General features: G+C 52.2%; 1 protein-coding gene across 3 annotated transcripts in view; it reads left to right on the top strand.

Annotated features, from left to right (window-relative positions):
* The window catches only part of ZFR2 (zinc finger RNA binding protein 2), a 39,504-nt gene extending 22,919 nt beyond the window's left edge, over positions 1–16,585 (top strand). For 2 of the 3 annotated variants that reach the window (XM_063146924.1, XM_063146923.1), the window contains exons 11-19: positions 650–791; positions 2,398–2,585; positions 3,320–3,491; positions 6,070–6,211; positions 8,433–8,530; positions 9,114–9,209; positions 11,188–11,299; positions 13,471–13,568; positions 16,157–16,585. In XM_063146924.1, coding sequence (XP_063002994.1) covers positions 650–791; positions 2,398–2,585; positions 3,320–3,491; positions 6,070–6,211; positions 8,433–8,530; positions 9,114–9,209; positions 11,188–11,299; positions 13,471–13,568; positions 16,157–16,372 — 1,264 coding nt within the window. In that variant the 3' untranslated portion in view covers positions 16,373–16,585. The remainder of the gene's footprint in view (positions 1–649; positions 792–2,397; positions 2,586–3,319; positions 3,492–6,069; positions 6,212–8,432; positions 8,531–9,113; positions 9,210–11,187; positions 11,300–13,470; positions 13,569–16,156) is intronic. The other variant, XM_063146925.1, reaches the window with a different exon arrangement.
* Positions 16,586–17,732: the final 1,147 nt, after the last annotated feature.

The following is a 17,732-nucleotide window of genomic DNA, read 5'->3' as shown; positions in this document are numbered from 1 at the left end:
ACTGGTAGAGGAGGACTCAGATGGCTTTTCCCTCCCTTCCTCCCCTCCTCCTCTTCCTCACCTTCCTCCGTGGAATACATAAAGGGGGAGAAACATCCCAGGATGCAAAGATTTTATTTGTGGAAAGAGGCTTTGCCCTCTTTTTCATAGAATCCTAGAACAGCAGAGTTGGAAGGGGCCTATAAGGCCATTGAGTCCAACCCCCTGCTCAATGCAGGAATCCACCCTAAAGCATCCCTGACAGAGGGTTGCCCAGCTGCCTCTTGAAGGCCTCTAGCGTGGGAGAGCCCACAACCTCCCTAGGTCACTGGTTCCATTGTTGTACTGCTCTAACAGTCGGGAAGTTTTTCCTGATCAGTGACCTAGGGAGGTGGTGGGCTCTCCCACACTCGAGGCCTTCAAGAGGCAGCTGGACAACCACCTGTCAGGGATGCTTTAGGGTGGATTTCTGCATTGAGCAGGGGGTTGGATTCGATAGCCTTGTAGGCTCCTTCCAACTCTGCTATTCTATGATGTCCAGCCGGAATCTGGCTTCCTTTAACTTGAGCCCGTTATTCCGTGTCCTGCACTCTGCCTCTTTCCTGGGGGGCGGTTGCTCTGACCCCCCTCCCTCTCTGCTGTTTCTCTTACCTGCCCCGTTCTTCTGCAGGCGCTACGAAGAGGAAATGTACTGGCGGCGGGTCGAAGAAGAGCAGCTGTACTGGGAGGAGCAGCAGCGGAGGCACCTGGCTACGGACTGGCACCCTCCCCCCCTCATGGGCAGGCCCGGCGTCCCCGTCCCCCCTCTCTTGGTGGGTACCTTGTTTCGAACGGCCTGCCTTCAGGCCCTGCCCCAGGTGTGGTCCGCTCTGTTCCGGACTCTCAGAACTACTAGAAAAGGATCATAAACGGTCACTGTAAAACTTCAGTTACTAAGAACTAACTTTTCGTTGGTGACGTGGGGCATTTTTCGAACCCCCTCCCCGAAATACCTGGCTCCGGTGAAGTAAATCCACCTGGAGGGCGTCAGGCAGGGGGAAGGCCGCTTTCGCAGGACGTCCGAACCCAGAACTCAGGCTTGTCTCTTCCCCCAGGGCGGGTTTGGGTTGGCTTTCTGGTCCGGGTGGAGAGTGCCCCCTTGGTGCCCAATGTTAGGGTGGGCCAAAAGACCCCCTTTCTTTCAATGGAAAGAAAAGGCTTTTCAAATGTCCGAAGTGTCAAGGTGGAGGAGGAAGCGTTAGACGCCTTCTCACACAACCTCTCCGACTGTCGCTTTGGTGCTGACCTCGCTGAACGTTTTAACTTCCGGCGATTCCTAGCATCCAGTAATGTTTTGGGATGTTCACCCCCGGAAGTTGACTCCCTGTCTCCTGAGAGCATAGGATCTGGCCTTGAGGAGACAGACTCTGGAGGGGGCACATTCGCAGCTGGAGACTCTCCCGTGTGAACTTCGTCCCCCATTGGCTCGGCAACTTCTGAATCAGAATCTGTTTCTGATGGACTCCCTGCGACCTCTGGTCCCAACCCCGGAGCAGTAGGGACATACATGACACCCAGCCACCGGACCCCTTCCTCCCCGACCCTTTCCATTTTTCAAGAGTCCTCGGAAACGCAGTTGGCAGTTGCTCAAGTTTGCTCTGTACTTTCTACCGCTGCAAGGAACGCCCCTACTCTGCCTGGTCAAATGTCACAGTAACCAAAACCACAGCTTCTAAGGCTTGGATCCGGGATCCACCTTGCCATATTTCCAAGTCACATAAACAAGGCATCGTTGCCAAAATATTACCCTCTTTCTTCGATTCTAAGACACACTTCCCCCCCCCCCATATAAACATCTCTAAAAACGGGATGCGTCTTAGAATCGCGGGTGTGTCTTAGGGGTTTTTATTTCTGTTGGTGGTACTGAAATTCGCGGGCGTCTTACATTCGGCGTCTTACAATCGAAGAAATACGGTATGTGTTGCTTAGCTGTTAGAAACAGTTTCGTTTATGGGAAATGTATAACTCTGCAGTCCATAAGGGATGGGAGGAGGGAGGAGGGGCTCATCAGGAGGGGCAGGGGATGTTATAAGAGATGTTGGTTGTGGATGATGGGTAGAGAAGCTCGTCTTCGATCCGTCGAGGGTGAGGTTCCTCCGACACGTGTAGTTCAATAAATGGTCACTGAATCTGGATTTGTCTGGTTTTCCTGTTCCCTCCCTTCTTGGTTGGGGGATTTTTCCCTAACCCCACTTTCCTGGGATCTACCCCACACCCTGTATCAGCCCTCACCAGGCTTGAGGTATTCGGGGTATCACACGCTGCGTCTCGGTTGATGGGAACACATCCAAGCGAACGACGTTTCCTCTGTTTTTTCTTTCTTTTCCCCTCCCCTCGCCTTCTAGATAGCTAAAAGTCTCTCCGTCTTCTCTCCTTCAGCCCACCCGGCGCCCGAACTCCTCCGACGACCGTCACATCATGTCCAAACACTCCAGCATCTACCCGACGGAAGACGAGCTCCAGGCCGTTCAGACGGCCGTGTCTCACTCGGAGCGGGCCCTGCGGCTCGTCTCGGATTGGCTGACGGAGCAGGACACGAGGAAGGAGGAAGGGAGCGAAGAGAAAGGGTAATGGCTGGCAGTTTAACACACACACCCCGCCGCACCTCGGGCTATTGAGCGAGGGGCTTGTGGGAGGATCGAGAAGAGATCCTGGCCCTCCTCTTTGTGACAACCTTTTAAGTCTTTGAAGAGTGCTGTCATGTCTCCCCTCAGCCTTCTCTTCTCCAGGCTAAATATGCCCAGTTCTTTCAGTCTCTCTTCATAGGGCTTCCTTTAACTTGAGCCCGTTATTCCGAGTCCTGCACTCTGGGAGGATGGAGAAGAGATCCTGGCCCTCCTCTGTGTGACAACCTTCTACGTCTTTGAAGAGGGCTCTCATGTCTCCCCTCGATCTTCTCTTCTCCAGGCTAAACAGGCCCAGTTCTTTCAGTCTCTCTTCATAGGGCTTTGTTTCCAGACCCCTGATCATCCTGGTTGCCCTCCTCTGAACCCGCTCCAGCTTGTCTGCGTCCTTCTTGAATTGTGGAGCCCAAAACTGGACGCAATACTCTAGATGAGGCCTAACCAGGGCCGAATAGAGAGGAACCAGGACCTCACACGATTTGGAAGCTCTACTTCTATTAATGCAGCCCAGAATAGCATTTGCCTTTCTTGCAGCCACATCACACTGTTGGCTCATATTCTGCTGGTCTCTTTGTTTTGGAGATCGCAGAACTCTCCGGCTGCTTTAAGTTGCCCGGGCCATGTCGCTAGTCTTCATGGGTCCTTTCCTTCTTTCTTCCTGCCTCTCCCTTCCACAGGAAGACGGAGGACGCGCCCCGGGTTCTGAAAGGGGTCATGAGAGTTGGGGTGCTGGCGAAAGGGCTGCTTCTCCGCGGAGACCGGAACGTCCGCTTGATCCTGTTGTCGGCCCAGAAGCCCACGCTGGCCCTCCTCCAGAGCATCGCCAAGGAGCTGCCCAACCAGTTGGGGGTGAGGGCGGCCCGCTCGTCGCTCCACGCTGCCAACGTTGGCTCGGGGCGGGGTGGGCGTTTTTTAGGGACGTCCGTGTGCGCATTTAGACGCGGCAATTACCACATTTCCGCTGTAAACGCAGGGCCCTGCGAGCCTTCCGCTGCAAAATGGATCGTGAGGAAAACAGCGGAGCGGGGAGTTGAAGGTAGCAAAGAGAGACTTGGTTCATACCACACGACAAGCCGGACCAGCGCTGGGTTGAGCCATGGGCTGTTGGGTTGTGTGAACCCAGATGTGCTAACAAACCATGGTTGGGTTAATCACGAGCAGTCACCGAAGGGAATGCAGGCTTTTATTTTCTATAACTTATTGCATTTATATACTGCCCGGTAGCCGAAGCTCTCTGGGCGGTTTGCAAAGGTTAAAACACTTTTTGCACGATGCAAAATTTAAAACCATTAAAATATAGAAGCGGCTAACGTTGAAAGCAATTTTTAAACTCAGCCAGGCTAAAGGCAGTTAGCTTATGCTGTTAAGTGCCTGGGTCTGGAAAGAAAGGGGTTAGATCCACCAATACCAAAAGCCTCCACGTGATTGATCCAAGCCAGCAGTCCCATAGTAAGCGTCAATGGACGTTCAGCAAATGTTTAATAAACATATAGCAAAGTTACTGTTGATTGACCAGGACAAAAACATGTCATAAACGTGAAAGAATACAAACAAGGGAAAACGTAGAAATGTAATATTAAACGGTGACTCCGGATTGCATGCACCGTTTCCAACTTGGTCAGTAATACACGTTTTCAGTTTTCAAAAGTTTAGCATTCATATAAGCATGGCATGTTGGCTGCAGACTCTAACCCCCGTGCTAGACTGTTTGCTGAAATCGGGTTGAGGCTTTTGGCATATGCACACACAAATCCCTGACAACCCCAATTCCATTCCTCATGTTTTCCTCTGTTTCTGGAACCCTTACTGTTCATAGAATCATAGAATAGTAGATTTGGAAGGGGTCTATAAGGCCATCTAGTCCAACCCCTTGCTCAGTGCAGGAATCTACTTTAAAGCATACCTGACAGATGGCTGTCCAGCTGCCTCTTGAAGGCCTCTAGTGTGGGAGAGCCCACCACCTCCCTAGTTAACTGGTTCCATTGTTGTACTGCTCTAACTGTTAGGAAGTTTTTCCTGATGTCTGTAACATGAGCACATTAGTCCGTGTCCTGCACTCTGGGATGATTGAGAAGAGATAGAATGAGAGAATCATAGAATCGCAGAGTTGGAAGGAGCCTCTAAGGCCATCGAGTCCAACCCCCTGCTCAGTGCAGGAATCCACCCTAAAACATCCCTGACAGATGGTTCTCCAGCTGCCTCTTGAAGGCCTCTAGTGTGGGAGAGCCCACCACCTCCCTAGGTCACTGGTTCCATTGTTGTACTGCTCTAACAGGAAGTTTTTCCTGATGTCCAGCAGAATCTGGCTTCCTGTAACTTGAGCCCGTTATTCCGTCTCCTGCACTCTGGGAGGATCGAGAAGAGATCCTGGCCCTCCTCTGTGTGACAACCTTTCCAGTCTTTGAAGAGTGCTATCATGTCTCCCCTCCATCTTCTCTTCTCCAGGCTAAACATACCCAGTTCTTTCAGTCTCTCTTCATAGGGCTTTGTTTCCAGACCCCTGATCATCCTGGTTGCCCTCTCTGAAGCCACTCAGTTTCACAGTGAGGGGTCCTCTTTTTTTTGCTTTTGGTTAAGTGCCTGGGAGCAAAGAAAATCTTGACGCAGCGCTGAAAAGAGAACAATGTTGGCATCAGGTGGGCCTCATCGGGGAGATCGTTCCATAATTGGGGGGGCCACCACAGAGAAGGCCCTCTCCCTTGTTGCTTTGCTGCTGGGCTGTGAATTCTGACTTGTTTCTGGTTAGCCAACCACGGTTTGTTCGCCCAGCTGGGTTCACGTAACACAGCAAGCCCTGGTCCAGCGACAAACCGCACACAGGTTGTGCCCTGGCTTGCCGTGTTGTGTGAGCCAGGTCAGCCAATGCCTGTGCTTAAACGTTGCCTACAGCTGGGGATGGAGCTGTAGGAGAGAAGTCAAAGGCATCACAGAAAAGGTGGATTTTGAGGGAGTGTCTGAAGGGGAAGGGAGAAAGGCACTGGGGTGTAGCTGTTCTGAGAAAGAGTTCTGGGTATAAGGGGCGGCAAGGGAGAGTGGGCGGAGTCATTTAAGGCAGTGGGAGGCCTGTGAGGTGTGGAGACCGTTCCAGGTATAAGGGGGAGCAGGCAGAGTCGTTCACGAGACCGGGGATGATAGAGTTGGGGACGGAGATGAGGGCGGAAAGAACAGGTCGGACCAGCCTGTGGAGGACTTTGAAGGGGATGGGAGGCCAGTCTAGGAGTGGGAGGGACAAGAGAGGATTGGCTTGTGACGGAGGCAGAGAGAAGAGGCTGGTGCGCGATTTGAAGCGAGAGCGAATCGGAGCAGGAACCAATCTCCGTGTGTGCAGACATGGAGCTGGGTAGGAGGGGGGCTACGATTTTGGGGTTCCCTTCCGAGGCTGACCGGGACAACAACCCCCCCCCCCCCGCTTCTCCGTTCCCTCCAGAAGGTGACGAACGAGGATTACGAGGTCGCCTCCAACTCCGAAGAAGCCCACATCGTCATCGCCGCCTGCAAAGAGCCCAAGATGCAGGTCACGGTTTCGCTCACGTCCCCTCTGATGAGGGAAGACGTTCCCGTGGAGCCAGGTGAGCCTCCAAATGTCCAGCTGCAAATGCTGCTTATTCTAGTATTGAGGTTTTTTGGGGGGGGGGGGTTGTTACTTTTCTGGGGAGTGGCAGGAATATTAGCCTCTGGAGAGGCCTTCGACTCACTTCACGCGATAGCAGCATCCTGGAATGGGCGCCCCGGCCTGCTTTGCGTCCTCCCCACCCCACAGAACTAAGAATAAACCAAGCTGCTAGTCCTCACGGTTCTGAATAAAGAGCAGCTTTAAATAAGAATGTAGGAAGCGGTCTTACGCCATGGGCCCATTTAGCTCAGCCTTGTCCACGCTGACTGGCAGCAGGTTTCAATGGTCTCAGGCAAGAGGTATTCCTCAGTCCTACTTGGAGACGCCGGAGATTGAACCTGGCACCTTCTGCTTGCAAACTGTGTGCTTTCCTGAACAGACAAGCCATCGTGGTCTCCGACAAGCCATCATGGTCTCCGACAAGCCATCATGGTTTCCGACAAGCCAACATGGTCTGAGACAAGCCATCATGGTTTCCGACAAGCCATCATGGTTTCCGACAAGCCAACATGGTCTGAGACAAGCCATCATGTTCTGAGACAAGCCATCATGGTTTCCGACAAGCCATCATGGTTTCCGACAAGCCAACATGGTCTGAGACAAGCCATCATGGTCTGAGATAAGCCATCATGGCTTCCGACAAACCATCATGGTTTCCGACAAGCCAACATGGTCTGAAACAAGCCATCATGGTTTCCGACAAGCCATCATGGTTTCCGACAAGCCATCATGGTTTCCGACAAGCCATCATGGTTTCCGACAAGCCATCATGGTTTCCAACAAGCCATCATGGTCTGAGACAAGCCATCATGGTTTCTGACAAGCCATCATGGTTTCCGACAAGCCATCATGGTTTCCGACAAGCCATCATGGTTTCCGACAAGCCAACATGGTCTGAGACAAGCCATCATGGTCTGAGATAAGCCATCATGGCTTCCGACAAACCATCATGGTTTCCGACAAGCCAACATGGTCTGAAACAAGCCATCATGGTTTCCGACAAGCCATCATGGTTTCCGACAAGCCATCATGGTTTCCGACAAGCCATCATGGTTTCCGACAAGCCATCATGGTTTCCAACAAGCCATCATGGTCTGAGACAAGCCATCATGGTTTCTGACAAGCCATCATGGTTTCCGACAAATCCTCATGGTCTCATCATGCGCTGTAAGAACGGCAGAGCTGAGCAGATAGGAATGCCAACGGATCGCTCCGGACAAGCTTCCCTGCCGTAGGTTTGGGAGCTCAAGCAATGGTTGATGCTCGAAATTACGTTGAGAGCAAACCATGGATGGCCGTGATGTCTGAACTGAGCCTCAGCGTTCTGAGGTTTCGCACTCCCAAAAGCACTCAAGCTGTAATATGGCCGTGGGCCGCACATTTGTGGTGTGCAAACAGGAGCACGGGAGAAGAAGGCAGAAGGAATCTTACGAATACAATCTTACAGTAACAGCCCGGAAGTAGTCATTAGTGCTGCTGGTAGTTGGCAGTTTTCCTCATCCCTGCCCATCGCTTTTCCTTTCCACGTCACTTTTTTTTCCTTTTTTTTTTTTACATCGTAAGCCTAAGGGACAGGCATGGTCTTGTGTTAGTGATCTGTAAGCTGCTCCGGGGAGACTTTTAAGCTGAAAAGCAATGCGAAAATGCTTTAGGTAAATAATAAACAGATGCTAATGGCTAAACTTGCCTTTGACTGGCCCATTCAGCCACGCCCCCCAAAATGGAGGTGTCAGAATGGAGAAGAACACACACACACACACACACAGGAAAGCTCTGTTTGTGCTTTGCGAGCGCCGTTTCGCAAGGCATCTTGGGTAGACCCGTGTGTAACCAATGTCCCTTTCAGCAGACAGGGTTGTAAAAGGGCGATGTCCGTCTCAAGACACAGCCGTCAGCGTAGGCGTGTTGAGTTCAGAGACCGTATTGGACGCATGCCGTGGAGAGGACGGACCGGTTTGTGCGGAGGGTGTCTCTGTCCCAGAGTGCCTTGTGTCACGAGGACCAGGGTCACCCTTCGCCTACCTTTCCAAAACTGTACAGTGCAGATGGGTGGGGGAGCCGAGGCGGAGCGCCAGTGCATGGGCTTAGCTGTTTTTCTGGTTGGTTTGACCCGAGGTCCTGCTCATCCTCTCCCGCTTTCTTTCCTTCCTTCCTTCCCTCTCTCTCTTTTTTTTTAGAGGCACCTTCAGAGCCGCCGCTCAACTCCTCTGAGATCTTGAGCCAGGAGAAATGCCTGGAGTCCCTGGCCGCCCTTCGCCACGCGAAGTGGTTCCAGGTACGAAAACCCATCCAGATCCGAGCGGGTCTGGAGGCGCGGCGCTGGAAAGGCAAGGGGGCGCAGCATCTGGATCCTCACTCCTCCCATCTTCGTTCCGTTAGCTTCCCTGCGACGCTCTTGCAGACTCTGCCCCCTTTCCCCTGATCTACGGTTTGGTGGGCGCCCTGGATCTCCTGCAATTCCCAGCCCCCCATTCTAGCAGGTTGAAATTCCTAAGGCCTCACTCCAGGCAGGAAGCGCCTTAAGCCGGTACTTTGGGTATTTTGGCTCCCGTGGCTCCGCACACCACTGGAATGCAGCCCCCTGAAAACTCTAGATTAGAATTCAGCCCTCGGACTGGAAGAGGACCCCCTGGCTTGAGCCATCCGATCGTTCCTGAAGCAAGAGACGGGGCAGGCCCGGAACGGCGGCTTGTGCCGCTGCCTCTGGGTGGCCATTTCAGGCTCCCCGGAGCCCCGTATTTCATCCCTGCCATTTTGGAAGTCGCCACTCCCGGGCGTTTTCCCTCCCAGGGCCTGTTTGCGGCGTTTTCTTCGGGGCGAAGTTGTTCTCCTTGTGTTTTCTTTCTCTCCCCGCCAAGGCCCGAGCGAACGGCTTGCAGTCGTGCGTGATCATCATCCGGGTTCTGCGCGACCTTTGCCAGCGTGTGCCCACGTGGGGCGCTCTTCCGGATTGGGTAAGGAGGCAGGAGGGGGGAACCGGATCGCCCTGAGCCCGCGTGGGCTCTGGCTGCTGTTGCGCTCCTGCGAAGCGTCAGACTCGCGTAGTTGGGGGGGTCGACGGGTTAGAACTGAACCCGGGCTGCCGGGAAGCGAGATGTGGGAGGTGTCGCCAGCTGTGGAGGAACCCTGAGGTTTGCCCTGGGGGCGGCCTTGAGAACATTTTGTTCTAGGAAAAGGAGGAAAGGAACCTCTCGTGCAAGCACTGAGTCATTACTGACTCTTAGAGGGACGCCTGCTTTCGCTGACGTTTTCTTGGCAGGCCTTATAGCGGGGTGGTTCGCCGTTGCCTTCCCCGGCCGTGATTGCCTTTCCCCCAGCTAACTGGGTACTCATTTTACCGACCTCGGGAGGATGGAAGGCTGAGTCGACCCGAGCCGGCTGCCTGAAACCAGCTTCCGCTGGGATTGAACTCAGGCTGTGGGGAGAGTTTCAGCTGCAGAAACTGCTGCATGCAAATACTATAAATAATTGCAGAAGTACCAAAGGAAGACTCAAGAAGCAGGGGAAAGCATCTCTACAGGGTTGGGCCCGCTCAGAAGTAGCTGGATGCCCAAGTGCAAATCAAGGGGCTGGAGCAGTATTAGCTGTATTTATTTATTAATACGTTTATATCCCGCCCTGTTTCACGAGGCTCTCAGATAAAATCGTACATATAAAATAGAACAATAAATGCACAGTTCTAAAACAAAATAAACCATTCCTATGTGAAAACCAGGATGAGATTTTAAAACAGGGAAAGCCAATTAAAACAAGACAGTGTGCAGGCTTGGCGGATTTCGCCATCGAAGGCTCTGTTACAAAGTCAAGTCTTAACCTGGCGCCGAAATGAGGCCAGGGCCGGCGCCGGTCAGGCCTCCAGGTGGAGGGCGTCCCACAGCCGGGGTGCGACCACAGAGAAGGCCGTCCCCCACGTCCCACCATAGTGTATATCTCGCGTTGGTGGGGCACAGAGAAGGGCTCTGACAGAAGGAAGGAAGGTTACGGCAGCAGGGATTGTTTAGCATGGAAAAAAGGAGGCTAAGGGGAGACGTGAAAGAGGCGTACAAAATGATGCCTGGTGTGTAGAAGGTGGAGAAGGAGTCATTTTTCTCCCCTTCTCAAAATACTAGAACCCATTGGGGTGATCCCATGAAGCTTATTAGTAGGAGATTCAGGACAGATCAAAGGAAGGACTTCTTCACACAGCACAGGGTTAAACAATGGAACTCACTGCCACAAGATTTAAAGCCATCCACCAATTTGGATGGCTTTAAAAGGGTCGGATGGATTCTTGGAGGAGGAGAAAGGCTATCCATGGCTCCTAGCCCTGATGGCTCTGTGCTTCCTCCGGTGTCAGAGGCAGGAAGCCCATATACACCAGTGGCTGGGGAACATGGGTAGGAGGGCGCTGCTGCTTGGCCGCTGTGTGAACAGAGTGCTGGACTAGATGGGCCCTCGGTCTGATCCAGTAGGGCTCTTCTGAGGTTCCCTCTGGAAATGAGGCAGGGCCTTTTAGGTTGTGGCTCCCCGGTTGTGATATTCCTACTCTTTTTCAGACGTTTGGGTGATGCCAACGTGACCATTGCGCTATGGCTTGTTTAAGTTGGAGTTGCTTTCTTTTTCGCTCATTGCTTTCTATCATCCCCCCCCCCCTCCAATGAAACGTGTGTTTCGAAGTGATCGATTCCGTGGCGCGGAAGACATCACGTGGGCGCCAGAGTTCAGGCAATGGTGTTTCGTTCGCCTTGGCATCCCTCCCGCTTGAGCTGAGACTCATGTGGTCCGGAGCCGGGTTTAACTAACGTAACCTGGGCCCAACCCCGTTGTGTGAAAAGACGGGAAAGTTGTTCAATAAATCAATTCTCCGGGAATCACTTTGTATCCTTATGGACATGTTTAATTTCTTTGTTTTCTCTACATGGCCCAAATCTCCTCCTTCCTCCGTCTGGCCAGGCGTTGGAGCTGCTTGTCGAAAGAGTTCTGACCAGCTCCACAGGGCCTCTGGGTCCTGGAGAGGCGCTGCGGCGGGTTCTGGAATGCATTGCCACCGGAATGCTCTTAGCAGGTCAGTTCTGTGAATGAATGCCCCCTGCTCCGAAATCGAACGCAGACGCACAACCCGGGCCCAGGCCCTCACCTTGCATCGCGCTCGACCCATTTCCCCCACCTCCTCAGACCCCAAATCGGCGCTCCGGATTCACAGGCCCAAATCTGAATTTTGGTGCCCGTAATTTCCCGTCTGACCCTCTCTCTCTCCCCGAAATGTGGCTCTTTCAGATTAGAGGAAACCTTCGTTCTCTGTTTCTCTGCCGCTGAGCAGCGCCCAGCCACCAGGGGGCGATAGCTTAGCCCCGGCCGAGCCCAAACGCTTCGTTCCCCGGCTAAATCCAAGAGCTGCCGAAATTGCGAAATCGCTTTGAGCGTGCTTCTTAAAAAGGCCTTTCGCGGTGCCGTAGCTTTGAAACCTCCGATTTGTTTAAGTTTTCGTTTGTGTAAGTTTCTGACTCTTACGACTCTGGAGAGAGCTTGTGTGCAACGGCGGCCTGACACCCCAAAAATCGTGTGCTGTGTGTGTGAGCGAGAGAGACAGGGCGGTCAGCCGATGGCAGGGCCCAAAACTAGTCCCAGCTTAGAAATTATTTTAGTTATTTACTTTATTGAGTCCATTTCTGATCCTCCCCCAATAACGAATGTTCTCTGGGTGAATTTCGACCTGTTTTTTTTTAAAAAAAAAACCCTAAAACTGCCACTTTAAAGCACAGTTCAAAATACAAGACAAATGTTTTACGGGATAAAACACAATATAATACAAAACAACAGCACAAGAATTGATAAAACAAACGTAGTAATGTTAGAGCTAGGTCTCTGAAATGCCTGGGAGAAAAGAAAGGTCTTTGCCTGTCGCCGGAAAGAGAACCGGGTCGGTGCCAGGCGAACCTCTTTGGGGAGTTTCTGCTGCACGTGGGGAGCCACCACCGAGAAAGCCCTGGCCGCATTCAGAAGACACCTTAAACCACAGTTGAATAAGGCATAAAGTTGAATAAGGCAAAAAGCCTTATTCACCGTGGATAAAGCCGTGGTTTTGTGATTTTCCCCTTAATATTTTTTATTACGTTTCCATTATATATGTGTAAGGAAAGGAAAGGAACCTCTCGTGCAAGCACTGAGTCATTACTGACTCTTGGAGGGACGCCAGCTTTCGCTGACGTTTTCTTGGCAGGCCTTATAGCGGGGTGGTTTGCCGTTGCCTTCCCCGGCCGTGATTCCCTCTCCCCCAGCTAACTGGGTACTCATTTTACCGACCTCGGGAGGATGGAAGGCTGAGTCGACCCGAGCCGGCTGCCTGAAACCAGCTTCCGCTGGGATCGAACTCAGGCCATGGGGTGACATCGTTTAGGGCTTTGAAGGAGGCGAAACTCCCTCCACAATGGTTCATAACTCCGGCTCAGTCCTTGAGAGTTTTCAGCTCCAAGCAAAGGTGAGCAACTTCAGGGGCCGGGTCTCGGGGCCCCCGTTTTCGCCCCTGGGGCCGCACTCTTCCCATAGTGCTCCTGTTGCCCACCCTCGCGCCGAAGTTGTGTGTCTTAGACCAAAATATACTGATTAAGCCGGCCAAAGGAAGGTCCGGGCCCGATTCAAAGTGCTGGTATTGACATTTAAAGCCCTAAACGGTTTGGGGCCAGGTTATTTGAAGGAACGCCTCCTCCCGTATGTACCTGCCTGGACCTTAAGATCATCCACGGGGTGCTTCTCTGTGAGCCCCTGCCAAAGGAAGTGAGGCAGGTGGCTACTAGGAGGAGGGCCTTCTCTGCTGTGGCACCCTGGTTGTGGAACGAACTCCCCAGAGAGGTCCGCCTGGCGCCTACACTGTACTCTTTTCGTCGCCAGCTGAAAACTTTTTTATTCTCTCAGTATTTTAACACTTCATTTTAACTTACATTTAAATTTTACTGTTCTAACTCTGTATTTTAATCTTATATCAATTTTGCTGCGTGGTTTTTATCCTGGTTGTGCTTTTTACACTGTATTTTGTATTTGTGCTTTTAACCTGTTGGTTGTTTTATTCTGGTTTTAATTTTTATGAACCGCCCAGAGAGCTTCGGCTATTGGGCGGTATAAAAATGTAGTAAATAAATAAATAAGGAACGCAAGAGTGCATGGGCGACCTGCCCCTACCACCACCTCCTCCTCGCCCGCCATGCGTAAACTGTTTTAGCCATCCCTCCTCCCCTTCAGATGGTCCGGGGCTTCAAGACCCCTGTGAGAAGGAACCCGTGGACGCCTTGCGGGGCATGGCCCGCCAGCAACGGGAGGACGTCACGGCCAGCAGCCAGGTGGGTGTTTCTACGACATGCGCCGATGGGCAAAAATGCGGCTCCTTCGGATTTGAGGCTAGAGAACAGCCTTCCCCAGCGCCCCCTGGCTGCGGCAGGCAACCAGTCCCATCGTCCCCTGCAGCGGCTGGAGCGGGGATGATGGGAGTTGCGGCCCAAATTGGGGGAAGGCTGCTGGAAGAATTTTGGAGCATCAACGGGAGCATGTTGACATGATTAAGGATGCTTCCCCAGAGCCGTGCTTGTGTTTGTGCACGAGGGAAGGAAGATTTCAGGTCATTCGAGCCCTTGGTCTCCGTGTGAGGTGTACCCGAAATGATCCGAGGGCTGGGGGCGTTATCGACTTCTGGGGAAACTCCGGAGGGCAAAACGCGCCGCGTTTTGCCCTTCGGAGTTTCCCCAGAAGTCGATAACGCCCCCAGCCCTCGGATCATTTCGGGGTTGAAATGCTTCACCTAAGGCCGGAAGAGCTTTATGCTACAGTAGGCCGGTATTTTTTAGTATTTGGGCGGAGCCTCATTTGCCTTCGGCTCCGCCCACTGCTGGAATTGCACACCCCTCCCAAGAGGTGCGCTGAAGTGGGACTCCAGCCCTCAACCTGCAAGGGCTTCAACAGCCCTACTCTGTGGCGTGCGGCATGCGGCTCGGGGTATTTGCCTCCTCCCAGGAGTGACCTTGCCCTCGGCTCTGGAGCGTTGCTTTGAACCATGCTTGGACTCAGGGGCTTTGCATCACTCCAGCCAGGAGGTTTTATACCTGGTCACCACACCTAAAAGAAAGATACTGTAGAGCTCGAAAATGTGCAGGAAAGGGCAACTGAAATGATGAAGGGGCTGAAGCATCTCCCCTACGAGGGAAGGTGACATCAACTGGGATCGTTTCGCTTGGAAAAAAGGAGGCTAAGGGGAGACCTGAGAGAGGTGAATAAAATCATGCCCGGTGTGGAGAATGTGGCGAGGGATACATTTTTCTCCCTTTCCTATAATACTAGAATCCCAAAGGAGTCCTTCCATGAAGCTGACGGGTGGGAGATTCAGGAACCAATCAAAGGAAGGGCTTCTTCACACAGCGCAGAGTTAAATTGTGGAACTCGCCACCACAAGATGTGGCGATGGCCACCAATTTGGGATGGCTTGAAAAGGGGGTTGGATCAATTCCTGGAGGCGAAGGCTATCAATCCACGGCTACTAGCCCTGATGGTTGGGTGCTATCTCCAGTATTCGAGGCAGTAAGCCTGTGTGCACCAGTTGCCGAGGAACACTGAGAGCCAGGGTGGTGTAGTGGTTAAGGTGTCGGACTGGGAGTTGGGAGATCTGAGTTCTAGTCCCCACTCAACCATGGAAGCCCACTGGGTGACTTTGGGCCAGTCACAGACTCTCAGCCCAACCCTACCTCACAGGGTTGTTGTGAGGATAAAACGGAGTGGGGAGGAGGATTATGTATGCCGCCTTGGGTTCCTTGGAAGAAAAAGGTGGGATATAAATGAAATGAATGAACATGGGGGAGGGAGGGTGCTGTTACACCATGTCTTGCTTTGTGGGTCCCTGGCCGACGGCTGGTTGATCGCTGTGTGAACTGAGCGCTGGGCTAGACGGATCCTCGGTTTGTTCCAGCAGGGCTCTTCTGGTGTTCTTCATAGAACCATAGAATAGTAGAGTTGGAAGGGGCCTATGAAGCCATCGAGTCCAACCCCCTGCTCAGTGCAGGAATCCACCCTAAAGCATCCCTGACAGAGGGCTGTCCAGCTGCCTCTTGAAGGCCTCTAGTGTGGGAGAGCCCACAACCTCACCAGGCAACTGATTCCATTGTTGTACTGCTCTAACAGTCAGGACGTTTTTCCTGATGTCCAGCTGGTATCTGGCTTCCTGTAACTTGAGGCCGTTATTCCGTGTCCTGCACTCTGGGAGGATCGAGAAGAGATCCTGGCCCTCCTCTGTGTGACAACCTTTTAAGTATTTGAAGAGTGCTATCATGTCTCCCCTCCATCTTCTCTTCTCCAGGCTAAACAGGCCCAGTTCTTTCAGTCTCTCCTCATAGGGCTTTGTTTCCAGACCCCTGATCATCCTGGTTGCCCTCCTCTGAACACGCTCCAGCTTGTCTGCGTCCTTCTTGAATTGTGGAGCCCAGTTCTCGTGACCATTGCTTGGTCACGAGGGCAAATTGCCGTGGGGTTCTCCTCATTCCCTTGGTGTTCACTTGGGCCAGCATCCCGAGAAATGGTGGGACGTGTTCCATCAGTCCAAAGGGACTTTAGGCCCAATGTTTTATTGTCGCTGGTTGGGTTTTTTTGTCCCTCTGTTTTAATAGCGGCTCGTCACACTCCACTTCGGTAAGGGTGTGTGTACGTGGCTCGACCGTTCAAACGGACAGATTCGACTGTTCAAAGGGAGGGGGGGAAAGCCCCCGAAATTCAGCCAGGTCCCTTGCAGGAGTCCAACTGGTTCTTTGGGCGTGAAGCGTAACACGAAGCGTAACACGAAGCGTAATACGAAGCGTAATACGAAGCGTAACACGAAGTGTAACACGAAGCGTAACACGAAGCGTAACACGAAGCGTAACACGAAGCGTAACTCCTCCTCTCCCCCCAGCACGCCTTGCGGATGCTCGCTTTCCGCCAGATCCACAAAGTCCTCGGTATGGAGCCCTTGCCGCTGCTGAAAAACCGGCCCAGTGCCCACAGCCGGAAGCGGCGGTGGGACACGGACGAGGAGACGGAGGGCGAAGGCGAGGGCAAGAAAGACAAGAAGGAGGAGGAGGAGGAGGAGGAGGAGGACGCCGCCGACAAAGACGAGGACGGGGCCTGACTGCGGCGGCCGGGTTGGCCAGGAAGGATGTTCACATGACGTTACTTTTTTTATATATATAAATATATATATTATGAGTTGCTGTTTAGTCTAAAATTTTGGTAATTTTAGTGTGTTCTTTTTTCCCCTCCCTCCCCTTTAAAAACAGACAAACATAACTGTAGATTGTTTTAATACTGTGCTTCAGTCATTAAAGGGATTCCGTCAGAGTAACGTTGCTGCTGCAACCGAATCCTTTCCCCGTCCCAAAACACAACGTCACCGAACCTCCGAGACCTGTGTTTCTCCCCGCCTAAGCTTTCAAGATAACGTCTTCCCTTATGTCAAGGGGAAAGGCCGGCTTTTTATTTATTTCTTTATTGCATTCTTATACCGCCCAGTAGCCGAAGCTCTCTGGGTTTTTTTTTTCCAAAAAATGTAAACCGTAAAACCCGTTCAAAATACGAGACAAACAGTATAAAACCATAATTTAAAATACCATATAAAAGCTCAACCAGATAAAAACAGCAGCAGTGCAAAATTACAAATTTAAAACGCCAAGTTAAAATGTATTTATAGATTGTTAAAATGCTGGGAGAATAAAAAGGTCTTCACCTGGCGTCTAAAAGCATATAATGTAGGTGCCAAGTGAACCTCCTGAGGGAGCTCATTCCACAGCCGGGGTGCCACAGCAGAGAAGGCCCTGCTCCTGGGAGCGCCCTGCCTCACTTCCTTTGGCAGGGGCTCGCGGAGAAGGACGCCTGAGGATGACCTTAGGGTCCGGGCAGGTACATACAGGAGGAGGCGTTCCTTCAGATAGCCTGGCCCCAAGCCGTTTAGGGCTTTAAATGTTAATACCAGCACTTTGAATCGGGCCCGGACCTGGACTGGCAGCCAACGAAGCTGGAAAAGGCCTGGTGTGATGTGGTCTCGTTGGCCAGTCCCTGTTAGCAAACGTGCTGCCCTGTTTTGTACCAGTCTAGGATTTTGCAGTCGCTGTGGCGTGACTTGCTCTGCTCCCAGGCCTGAGTCCAACAGAATCCCGGGTCTGGTTTGGGACAGAACCGTGTGTACGAGACACAGAACAGCTCCCCCGAAAACGAGCAGTCGCCCTGTAATGTGTAGGTCAGGGGCCCTTGATATTTTGGGGCGTTGGGGATTTTCAGAGAGTGCGTAATTTTATTATTTATTACATATTTATACTGCCCAACAGTCTAGGCTCTCTGTCCAGTTTACAAGCAAAATCACAATATAACAACAATCCGGATTAAAACTTTAAAACCAGAAGAAGTTACAGTTCAGGGAAGGCATGTTTTTAGGAGGCGTTCAAAAGATACTCCATTGTCTGCCTCCCAAACCGCACGATGGAGGGTTTTCCAGA

The sequence above is a fragment of the Elgaria multicarinata genome, chromosome 23, assembly GCF_023053635.1.
Source record: "Elgaria multicarinata webbii isolate HBS135686 ecotype San Diego chromosome 23, rElgMul1.1.pri, whole genome shotgun sequence".
NCBI lineage: Eukaryota > Metazoa > Chordata > Lepidosauria > Squamata > Anguidae > Elgaria > Elgaria multicarinata.
The sequence above is the reverse complement of the archived record's forward strand: the minus strand, read 5'-3'. Positions and strand labels throughout refer to the sequence as shown.